A 12,460-nucleotide genomic window follows, 5' to 3' on the forward strand; every position below is an offset into this window, starting at 1 on the left:
CTACTTTTAAATATTTTATGGGTAGAGAGCTTATAATATGTATTGTCACGGCAGTTGTCTCTAGAGGTCAGCAATGAGTTTAATAATGAGATGCGAACCAGTGACTCTGTAAAACCCATTTCAGGTTATAAATGGCATGTTTTATTGAATCTAGTGTTAAAGGTTGTTAACGTATCAGTTGGTGATGGTCAGGGTTAAACAAGCTTCAACACGAGCCCTCTCATGTTAGGAAACTGTCAGTAACGTATTTTTCCACCTTCCTCTTCACCAAAGCCATGTTTGTGTATCGCATCCATTTTTCCATGGTCATCCTGTGGTTTGAACTTTCCAGGCCTGATCAGAATCATGTATTAGTTCTGCACTGATATAATTTTGTTAAGCACCAGAGCATCACTCCTGACCTCAGCTTTGCTGGTGCAAGCAGAATTTGGACCATGGCTTTTTTACCAGGAACCGTTGAAATCAAGTCAAAACCCAGTTGAAGTGTCTTGTTGAATCTTGCCTCTTGCTTTGCCAACATAACAAGACTACTGACTTAATGAGCTCAGGGTAATTGTGCATAGCAGAAGAGGATGATTTCTGATGCGGTAACTGTGTGTCAGGTAACGCTGCTCTTTGTATTGCGACCAAGGGGATGCAAATAGAACCTATTTACACAAATTTGATCTGAAGTTGGCTTCTTTGGTTTGAGCTGTTTGAAAAGTGAAAGGGTTTTAATATGATTAGAATTGCCTTTATTCACAATATCTCCAATTAGGAGCATATAAATGCAGCTCCGTAGAACCATAGATTCTCTGTCAAGATGGGGTCTGGATTTGGGTTGGGTTTTTTTCTTCTATAACCTGCATATTCCCAAACTTACAAGACTCAATTTTCTTCATTTTCTCCCCGCTCCGTTGCTCTGCAGAGATGTCAATACCTGCAACAGGCTCATGGAGCAAGTTATACCTTTTTTCTTCTTTCACTTTTTGCTTGCCGAGTGGACATGCTGCATCGCATTCCCATGAATTTAAAGTCTCCTGCAGTGCCCAATGTATTGTTGATGCCAGGATAAATGTTAAGCACTAGTTAAAGAAGATAGAGTACAATAGAAGTTCCCTTTTTTCTATAAATTAGATCGAATAAGAGTGGTGGCAGACAAGTGCTGGGCTATTAAAGTCCATTTGGGAAACAAATGATTCAAAGGGAATAGAATTGTTAAAATTGAAGTAAATTTATGCATCCTGGTGACTACATCCACCTTGTGGCTTTGCCTTTTCCTTAGGGCGCAGTGGGGAGTTTTGCAAGCAGCACAAGGCATGCATTGATTTGCAGGGCCAGGGAGCATTCTGGACTTGGAGTAAATCTTAGGGAAACGTTCACAGCAATATTTTATATTTTCTAAAGAATCTACCAAGTGCATCCCAGGAGGTTATGTTTTAAGTTTTTGCTGCAATGAAAAATCATGCTAAAAGCAGAAAGAGCGTAGGGTTGTTTTGTTTTTTTACATGCTCACGTGAAATGGTGAGGAATTGCTGAGGAGAGAAAAGGTTTCTCCTGCTGTTGTAAGTTTGTACAGTCAAACCCCAGGATTTCTGCAGAACCCTATGAAAGAAAATAAGAGTGGGGTTTTTTTTTGTGAGCTTAGACATCTCCCACATTGATGTTCATTGATCTGTGGCGAAATTTCCTGGAATCCGTCACAGTGATAGTCTGAAACAGTTGGGCTTGTTCAATTCAGAGAAGAGAAGGGTCATTTGTCCAGGGGGACCTTATAACATACCTGAAAGGTGCCTATAAGAAAGCTGGGGAAGAACTGTTCCTGGGGGCATGGAGCCATATGATGAGGAGTGATGTTTTTAAACTCAAAAAGGGAGATTTAAGTTGGGTATTAGGAAAAAGTTCTTCAATGTGAGGGTGGTGGATCGCTAGTGCAGTTTGCTCAGAGAGATAGTGGAGGCCCCATCCCTGGAGATATTCAAGGTCAGGCTTGATTGGGCTCTGAGCGACCTGATCTACTGCAGGGGAGTTGGACTAGGTGACCTCTAAAAGGTCCCTTCCAACCTAATGAATTCTATGATTCTATGACACGAAGCTGGCTATAACCAATGGAAATCACACGCACTGTGATCAGAGGGAGCTCAACTCTTGAGGTGTTGCAATTCCTGAAAACACAGAAAAACACCATTCATAAAAATTTTGTTGGACTTTTCAACAATTCAGTGTGTGGGAGCATCATTGAGTAATGCATGCTGAGGACACACCGTACCAAGTGTGCCAAGGTAGGATGCCACATGACATTTAGCATCATAGCCACACACAGGGATCGCTTTCTTTTGCAGGGACAGGGACATGAGTAGAAGAAGAGGTTGAGAAGGATAAAGGATCCAGAGTTTTTATGGAAGACAGAAGTGTGCTGTGTTGTGATGGAATGAATGCATACTATATTCTTTTTTTTTTTTTTTTTAAAAAGAGATATTAAACAATTATAAGAAGTTATTATAGGAAGCACAAGTCTCTTCCTCTTCAGTCCTGAAAGTATCAGCACATGTTTTTTTAATTACAAGTAAAGTTCATTTGTCAAACCCAACTCCTTTGAGTACATTTGAATGCTTGCTAGCTCTTAAATTACTTGAAAATTCCCTGTCAGCTTGGCAGTGGTTGAGCTCAAGGAAAGAAAGTTGGTAAAACAGAAACCAAGCATGCCATAAAGTCATGAGGGCTGTAACTTTAGAGGTCTTCTGAAACTAGATACAACAAATCAAAGTTTGATATGAGTCCTGTGGGCCCAGTGGTCTATTTTTTTTTTTTTATTAAATCTCTCTGGATATAAAATTCTCCTTTACCAGTTTTTTTCTTAAAAGCCAATAATACAGGGTTATTTTGAATTTATCGCTTGTCAACATGTTTAATATTAGTCATACATTTTTTTAACCCTTTATTAAAAACATGATTCTTTATTGATTATCCAACCTGCCTTACTCTTTTTCATTTTTGTTTTTAGATGCATCATCCTATTCAGATGAAACCCGCAGATAGTGAAAAGTCAAATGGTATGTGTTTCATTTATTCTTTTACTTACTTGCGACTCCTCTAAACTGTAGAGAGCTTTTGCTTTACTCCTTGTGTAACAAAAATGATACGAGGTGGTTTCCCTACATCTGATGTGTTGGGGAAGATGTTGACCTGCTCTGAACTAGCATTTATCCTCTGCTTTAAAGAAGGAAGGAAATCTTCTGGAAAACGGTCTTCCCTGTACCTGCTGTATGTCACAGCCTACCTCATTGCATGGGTCTTTTCCTTGTGTTCTCCTGGCTGCAAGGTGATGCAGGAGCACTTGACAAATGGAGGTGAAATTTTAATGGTGAAAATAAAATAGAAATAAAAAACATTCCTGTGTTAACGAACCATGTAAGCATCCAGTGGGTTGCAAACCTTTGCCTAAAGGTCCTTTTTATCAAGTGATACTGTTCTGAACCTGAGCCAAATTTAGGTTTTAATCATATGCTTGGTTCTGAACTGGGAAACCCACCTTGCATCTCTCTGTATACTTATTCCTCTAAACGATTGTAAAATGAATGCTATAATGACAGTAATATTCATTCAGAATATTAGGGTACTGCCTAAATGGATGTATATGACATGCAAAATAGATGGCACGCTAAATCTATTAAACATGCCGGGTTTGTATATTCAAGGAAATAAGATAATCGGATGGTAACGCAACCTGGCTGTGTGTGATTCTTTAAAAATATATACGTGTGTATATTTTGCCCCTTGATTTGTTCCTGTAATTTTCTAAAATATATGTTAAAGATATCATCTGTCTTCTTAGATTGCAAGAGCTTCATTTTCCCATAAGGCCCACATAATCAGAGCTGGTTCCTCCAACAGGCATCTTTGCACCTCATTAATTAGTAATCAGGGCAGAAGCCGTGCACTTAGAGATCTGCATACCTGCAAATGTAAATTATGATTGGGCTCTAAATCTCTCCGCAAGGCTTTTTTAAGGCTTCTTTTTTGCTAATTGTAGCGCATCCCATTTTCAGGCTTCTCCAAGGATTATAAAGTTTGGAAGGAAATTAAAACTTTACATTGTGCTAGGTTTCCTATTGTGGCAACTTTCAAAACAAAACTGGCAGCAAGCATTTGTAATCGTGCTCTCCCCCCTGGGTTGAGTTTTAGCAGTGATTTCTTGCTGTCATTGATCAGAAAAGAGGCCAAAGTGTCTGCATGGGCAGGAGGAACAAACTGGGCAAGCACCATTGCAGTCAAGGAGAACTTTGTAGTTGGAATACACACTCTACTCCTAGTATTTATTGTCCTTCCCTTGGGTCCTGGACCCTCTGAACTATGTATAACCTCTATGGGTTCTTCTTTCAAAGATAAATTTCACTTCAAGTTCCTTGCCAAATTAGAAAAATAAGATGTGGTGAGCCAAAATAGACTCCCAGTGAGTTACTCATACGTTGTGTCAAGAGTTTCTTCCTAGAGGAGACCGAAGAAGTTGGCAGAGTGCTATGGGGAACTGTGCAAATTCTTGTCTTGTTTTGCAAATACCACCTGCTTGGAAAGCAGTGTAGGTTAGCTCCTTGCTGCTGCGGGGTTATCTGCATTGTGGGAATGCTCTCATTTCTGTGCACTGTCCCTGTCATGAACATTGTGAGGGATTTGGGTTTTGTTTTTCTTTTTTCCTTGCCTTCTTTGTATATATGGGAAAAACACATCAACAGATCAGAGGTTACAATAGTCAAATTAAATCCCATTTAATAAAATTTAGACTCCTGGATGGCGTAGATACTTCTGGTAGGCATTTTCTGGGGGTGGTGAACTCTTCTTATGACAGAAGGCAGTCTAACACCACGATGATTGTAACAATGGTGCAGCTCTTTGGAAAGATTGGGGAACAGGCATGGGATCTGTGGAGGAGGTGAGAGTTTGTGAGCAGCTTGGAGAATCAAAAAGAGAAAGAACAGAAGCATGGGGAATGCAGAGGCCTGCTTGGCACACGTTTCCCATATGCCTCGGGCTATCCATCTGAGGAGGTATATTATCTGTGCCAACAACAAATTGTAAACTGTACCTCTTCAACCAGATTGGTAAGTTCAAAGGGGAAAAGAAAGCAAGCATGCCAAGGCATCTTGGTTTTCATGATCCATGTTTGAGCTTTTGAGGAATGCTTGAAACCCTTTGATTTCTGAGTAGTGAGAGGATTCCACTACGTTTTATAGGTAAAATGGTGTTTCTCAGGTTTCAAAGAGGTTAAATTTCCAGATAGCTTGTGGAAAGGTATGAGGGAGAGGTTGAAGGCTCATTACTTTCTTTTGAAGTTGCAACACATTTGTGAAGGTTTGAGAGACTTGAACAAGTTCCACAGGGAAGGAGAGGTCCCCTCATTCATCTTACAGAAGTTTTCGAAGGGCGGTATTTGCTGTGTGATATGATGTTCCCTCCCCATGCGGAGTCCCTTGCAAAAAGGTTTGATTGAGCATCCATGCCCAGGAGTACGAGGATGAACTGATCCTCCTCCTCCATCACTGATTCTGTCTTCAGATGTATGCATCACTTCAGAAACCTGTCCCTTAGCACAAAAGACCAAGGTTGCCTCATGGAAACTGGGAGATGGGTAACTTTGACGAAGGGCCAGGGCACTTCTGTGGGATTGGGACTTATAAAGAACCTGAAGATCTGTTTTCTTCTGGGTAGGAACTGGGTGACTGATAGATATATGCAATCATCTCCATTCCTTCCCTGCATATAATGGCTCATGTGTGAGTTTTCTCTCTGCTCACGCAGATGAAGAGAAGCTTAACCTCTTCTATCAAGCTTTTAGGAGCTAGAGTTGATGGGGAAAGACTTGCCTTTCGATCTAATTAATTTGTCTATCCAGGAGGATTCTGCAAAGGCTTTTAGGGTTGATAAATATAACATCCCAGAAAGATTTTCAGGCCATGAGTTTCGTAGTGTGTCCTGTCCTGATCACCCATTAGGTCTAGTCTGACCACCTTTATATTGCTAGGATGTTATTTTAACCTGTCTTCAAAGTTTAAGTTAAGAATTACCTGCCAGGAAAACAACAGTTTCAAGAATTTGAAGGCTCCACCTTGGCTCTTAATTGCTCCCAGTATTTCTCTGTTTATTTTTCCTTGGGCAAAGAAAGTGGGTTCCTGTGTTCTAATGCCGAAGAGCACATAAACTCATCCTTGACTCTTCAGTTGTCTGTGGCCATTAACATGCTAAGATTTAGCAAGTACTTATATGTTTCTTGGGTCAGGATTTGAATGCAATCAATATTTTCGGGCACATATTTTGAGGACAGTATGTTCTTAAATGGATCACTTCAGAGAAAATAGCAAAATTCTCAGCTTAAAAAAAAAAGATGGGGGGGCAGGGTAGCTGACTGATCTTACAATTTATTTTTATTTATTAGTGAAAATTGGAAGAAATCATTTTGAAATTGTAAGTGGCACAACTTTGCTGATTTGGAGGGAGTAACTAAATGCCATATGTTAGCACTAACACATAGGAAAGTTGATAATTAATGCAGGCAGCTCTGGATCCAGGTGTGACTTTGACAGATTGTATTCAAGGGTTTTTCACAGGCTTACAAATAGGGATAGAAAGTCTGCTTTCCCCCTTCCCTTCTGGATCAGAAAAAAACCCCACAAAAACAACACACGCACATTTATACATAATTAACTACTTCTTGATTTGATCAAAAAAGAAGGCAACTTCTGGGCAGAAGATACGCTTTCATTGACTGGACTCCTCAAAAATGCTCAACAAAGGGTTGTAGCTCATTTTCCAGGACAGAATTTTGGGGGTTTAGAAGAAAGAAAAGTTCGTTGAATCTTCAGGGAGATTTCCCATCATTGTTATAGACTTTAATTATTTTGTACTATACAGAAAATAATCTCTATTCCTTTATTCTCCTGGGTTAGCACAAGCGATCTGAAACAGCCTGCAACAAATCCTCATTACTGAAGCAAATTAAGTAAAGCAAAAAAAATTAGACCCTTCAGGATTTTATTCTGCAAGTTGGATGTAGGGCTATCAGAAGGCAGTTTGGTCTAGTTTGAAAGAAGCTCCCCCATCAGCAGAGGCAGACTTCATCTCAGCTAACTTTTGGTGGCTAACATAGCACTCTGACTTCAAACAGAATGCCTAGGCACCCGTGCTAGTGATTGTGGAGATAGTCTTGATGGAGTTAATGAGAAGAACAAATCTCATTATAAAACAGATATCTTCACGTCATCACATGGAGTTCTTGTATCAGTCAAAGGATTCTCACCCCAAATCCAGGAGGCTTAGCACTTGGATGGGTTGCACTAACTGCCTGGGCAGCTGACTTGTGTTTGTAATATGTTTGGATGGATTAGAGGTGAATCCTGTAATTGTTTAATCAGGATCCAGTGCAGTTTCTTACCTCACCTAGTTACCCTGTGTAACCAGGCTTTGTTCACTGTGACCTTCTGGCTGCTTCTGCTCTGTCAGTGAGGGAAATTTAGCCACCCCATCCTACTAGCTGCTTATGGATGGTTTTATCTGCTTCACACCTCCAGAGTGCTGCAAAACAGCCAGAGGGTGCAACTAGGCCCGTGAGCAAGGTTCAGAAATAATGATATCAAACACTCACAAAAAAAGAATATTAATTTTCTGGATTTTGAACTATTGAAGCCTACCCCTGGTGTGGGAGAGAGAATTCTCAAGCAGCAGTGAAATGCTTATGAGATGTGTGCACACAAGTCCTGACCTTTGTGCCTTCTCCTTTGCCTGCTCTTATTGCCCAAAGCACTCCCAAACTTTGTTCAGCCCCTCAGAGCTCACTTACTCCTCCTGCCCCTGCAGCTGGAGCTCAGGACATCTACATGTGATGGTGATGAGCAAGTTTTGGGAGCTGGCTAAAAGATAACAGCTCTCTCTATTGTCAGTAGCAGGGGAGAGAATCTCATTAAACAGGCTGTCCCCTCTTGCTGGGAGAGGTGAGGTCAGTCACTCTTTGCGGAGCTCTTGGCTTTGACCATAGCCAAACCATAACATTTAACTGAGACTAAGACTGAACATCTGGCCTGTAGATGACTAAAGGTAGGCAAGATGGCTTTAGACTGCTATATTTGCCCCAAACAGCCTTTCCCCACGTCCCTGCTTTCTTGGGTTGCGGGTGTTTAGCATTATGTTCCTCATTTTATGGTCTGTGGGAGCATCCCATCATGCACAGGCAGATGAGCAGGCTTGGCTGGTCAAAAGGGAAGTGTGCTAACCTCTAAATACATTTGCCCTATCCTACTTGCTGTCTGTTGTCTCTGTGATTCTCAAACCACATCTGTGTGGCAGGGAAGTGTTCATTTCAGAAAGAAAGGGGAGATGGAGCTGACCAAAAATGCAGAAACAAATTCAGACCCACCTGGCTTATGGTGGTGAAAAACCATTCTTTTCTCCGCGTGAGAATATACAGTTAAAAACTCTTCCAACCTAATAATATCAGATGTTCTATCAGATGGAGTGAAAACATGTCATTTTGATCCTGACAGTTGTCCCTTTAAATGTTTCTTATGTTGGACCCCTAGCCAAAAAAAAAAAAAAAAAGGGATTTTCTTAGGCTTCAACCCTGATCAGCACTGACTAATAGCACTGAATTCAGAGCACGTCATCATATCAATATGTTTTCTGTACTCTGAGCGTTCTTCATGAAATCTACATTTTCAAGATGTACAGTACATGGGAGCTGGGTGTTTAATTTACTATAAAATCACCCTCAAGCTGAAAACCTGCAAATCATGTTAGTTAAATGGCATATTTATAGGTTTGCTAGTAAAACTGAAGGAGGCCGGTGGGGAGATTGTTGTCTGCTACTCTTGGAAAATGAAAACACAAAGCGTTCCTGTTTGCATCTCATTGCTTCTGAATCTCCGTGTGAATCTCTTCGTTTTGGGTGTTTGTCCTTCCCACCCATGCAGGACCTAGGGAACCTCTTTTGGGTTGGTGTGGCAGGCCTTCAGCCAACTGAACCAGCAGCTTTTGGGGTTGGGGTCTGGCCACCCTTAGGGTAGACCTGCATTGTGTTTCAAGCCTGAAATCAACCCAAATTAAAACTGGCTGGTACCAGCCATCACGCAGACAGAAATTAAAAGCTCCATAACACAGAGCAGAAGGTGATGCTTGGACCCATGCTTGGCTCCGAGGTTTCCCCCTCGGAGAAGTCCATACTTAGTTTTATGGTATGGAGAAGTCCGTATCCGGCAGCACAGCTTGGTGCCTTGCCTCATACCCTTCCCTGGGTCCTGCCCATAGTGTGTGGCTCTTGTCAAGAGTGATCAGGAACCTTCCTCAATAAAATTAGTCAAGGCAATATAGGAATTTTAAGTAGCCGAGTTACAGGCATCCTTTCCCCAGCAAAGGTGCTTACCCAGACTATTCTTGTGGCTCAGAGCAAGGCAATTTAGTCTCACCATCCTTAAAATAATTATTAGTGGCATCAAGGTCAATTATATATTAAGAATCTGATGTCAAGTTTCCATTGTAAGACAGAAATAGATAAATAGGTATCCCAAGTTGCAGTTCTTAAATGCAACCCCGCAGATTCAGCTCCTGATCTGTATATAAATGGCACATCCAATGTATTCATCTTGTGTTAACCCTTCCTGGAGGGTTAACCTCAATATATTGAGGTGGAACCTCAATATAAAGTGTCAATGAAAAGGTTGTCTTGAGGAATCTCTGCCAAGGAAAACTTCTCCTGGGTGTTAAATTCACACCAGTTTTCTTGCCAGCTGGTACAATGAGAAGCTGGGGGTGTAGGGGCCAGTCTCTTGTTTTGGATTCTGAGAAATACATGGTCTTGGTGAATGCTTGAATGAAAGCTACAAATACTTTTAAAGTCAGCAATTCTAATGAAAAAAAATTACTTCCAACGCCTCCCGCGATCAATAAACATGAAGCTCTTCTTTTTATTGTTGAAATTATTAAATGCACTTAAAGTATTGAAGTATAACACAAATAAAATCCTATGAAAATAGACGCAGGTTCTTCTTCCTCAGCTGCAATTTATTCCATTTGACAAACTCGTACTAATACCAGCGAGTTGGGGAGCAAGGGAAGATTCTTTTTTTCCTTTTTTTTCCTTTTTTTTTTTTGTAAGCCCCGAAATAAAAATACTTCATTACAAAAATAATTTGCACAATAATAGAAATAAGTAAGTGCACTGCAGAACTCTCTGGAGTAAAGCTTTCCTTCTCTCTTTGCTTCCCCGCAAACTCTGACAGTCTGCTCATTAACAGTGAATTGGATTTACATGCCATTTCAAGGGAAGAAAAAAGCACTGGCATATCTACTGTATAATAAGCCCTTAGATTTTTGGTTTAATATAGATGGGAGGATGCGTTAACATTTTTAAGTCTTTCCAGGGTGAATTAAGTTTTGATGACCTATTTCATTTTTTTGACAAGAGTCCACAGCTTTAGTCCTGTAAATTTGAGCTTGGTTAACAGGACTGCGTGCGCTCCTCCTGCAGCAGTCCAGCTTTCACTGATTTTAGTGACACAATGCAGGCAGCAAATATCCTACCAATAATTCAGGTAAAGCACCTTTTTCACGTTGGGTTTTGGTTTTTTTTCTTCTTTTTTTTTTTTTTTTTTGCAAACTCAGCATCATTACGAATCAAAGGATTTGGTGCTGGGAAAGCATTATGCATCCCCCTTGTTAAAGTGATGCCCTAGAAGATGTGCCTCGTGTCCTCTCGGAGGGGAGACGGCTGCGTCGGTCTGAAAAAAAGCAGGACAATTTAATGCATTCCCTTTTTTTCCAGAGCAGTTGTTACACATCTGCCTTTCGAGTGCCGTGCGTTGAGTTGGCTGAAATTGAAAGCTCGGCTAGGAGCCGCTCCCTCTCAAAGCCTTCCTCGGGAATATTTTTCATGAGCTCATATCATTACGCGCGCGATCCCTTCCTCAGCCTCACCCCTGTCATGATTTCTCTCGTGCATGAGGGAGGTGAGGGAATTTATCTGAATTAGAATCTGTGCGAAGATAGCTTTACAAGTCTCTCTAACGGAGAGTGCTTTTCTCTTAGAAGCCGTGATGGGGATGCATATGCAGAATGACTAAGGCAGCCAATTAATATGTTATATAAACAGCGAGCGCCACTGGAAGAAGGAGAGAGGGAAAGGAAAACGAGAGGTTTGGGGTGGGGGAGGAAAGGGGGGGAAGGGAGGTTGTAAGTATAAAGTGTTTGCCTTAGGACTTGTCTTCAGTTACAGAGCCAGACTCACATGACTGGAGCTTGGTTTGATGTGGTAATGAAGCATTGATCACAGGAAAAAGATGAAATGGCCTTTGCTCATTCATTATTTTTATCTTCTAGCTGTGGAAGACAGAAAATTGTTCATAGGAATGGTTTCGAAGAAGTGTAATGAGAATGATATCAGGGTGATGTTTTCTCCGTTCGGCCAGATAGAAGAATGCCGAATCCTTCGGGGACCAGATGGGCTGAGCAGAGGTGAGTGTGCAGTCTGTAAAGTCTCTTTCCTTAAGTGCTAATTGGGAGCTATATGTCACAGCCAGGGTAGGCATAGCCGCTTGTCTGCAGCTAGAGGTTACGCTGTAATACGTCCCACGTGATGAAGGTATCCACGTGAACTTTTCACAGTGACTGAAATCATCACCTTTTATTTCCAGTGTCAGAAAGGTCTCGGTGCCAACATATTAACTTGTGTTATCGCCCCGTTTGTCAGCTGGAAAGGTTCCTTTGCACCCTGAGAAAACACCCTCAGTTTCTGCTCTTACAAAATCAAAGATCCTTCCCTGACCCCCTTCTGCTTTGTAGCATAAGGCCAAAAAAACCCCAACCAACCCCAAAAAGGACTATAAATGAATGCTTGAAGGCATATAGGGTCATGGGAACTGGCCCATGTCTTAGCACTATCTCTTCCATTCCTGTGTTTTCTGTAACTATATGCAAAACAGGTCTGCTGTAACTCAGAAACAAAGAGGTTACCTCGAACCTGAGAGCTTTGCCTGGACAAACTTTGTAAAAAGGGCTTTTAAATCTTGTGCCACTATCACAACCCAAAAAAACAGGGCAGAGGTGTTAAGCAGCACCATTGAGAGCGGTCAAGCAGCTGACCTCAACTTTGGAAACAAAGTGCAGCACAGACTTCAATAGCTGGTGATCCCTTTTGAGTGCAAAAGTGCCTTTTGGGGAAAGGCCCTCTGAAAACACACAGGAAAGAAAAATAAATGTATATAGATGACCCAGGCTGCATAATTAACTCCAGGGTATATTGACCTGAAATTACTCTCAAGAGTGTGAGCCTTCTCAAAAAAAACAGTGCCAGGTGACTGAGTGGAAAAGAAAACAGTGATAGTCCCATCTGTCAGTGGGCAAGGATGCTGTGGTACTAACCATGGCCGTTTAATGGTGTGGGGGGTAAAGTTAATTTAGGTGTGGAGCTGTGAAAACATCACTGCTGTTTCTACAGGAAAAA

At 41.3% G+C, this 12,460-nt stretch overlaps 1 protein-coding gene across 1 annotated transcript in view; it reads left to right on the forward strand.

The window, feature by feature from the left end:
- CELF2 (CUGBP Elav-like family member 2) overlaps window positions 1-12,460 on the forward strand; it is a 386,282-nt gene that overhangs the window by 309,197 nt on the left and 64,625 nt on the right. Inside the window, exons 5-6 of the mRNA XM_084270422.1 lie at window positions 2,984-3,032; window positions 11,338-11,472. Of these exons, the coding sequence (XP_084126548.1) occupies window positions 2,984-3,032; window positions 11,338-11,472 (184 nt within the window). The remainder of the gene's footprint in view (window positions 1-2,983; window positions 3,033-11,337; window positions 11,473-12,460) is intronic.

The sequence above is a fragment of the Gallinula chloropus genome (genome assembly GCF_964237585.1).
Source record: "Gallinula chloropus genome assembly, chromosome: 1".
Lineage (NCBI taxonomy): Eukaryota > Metazoa > Chordata > Aves > Gruiformes > Rallidae > Gallinula > Gallinula chloropus.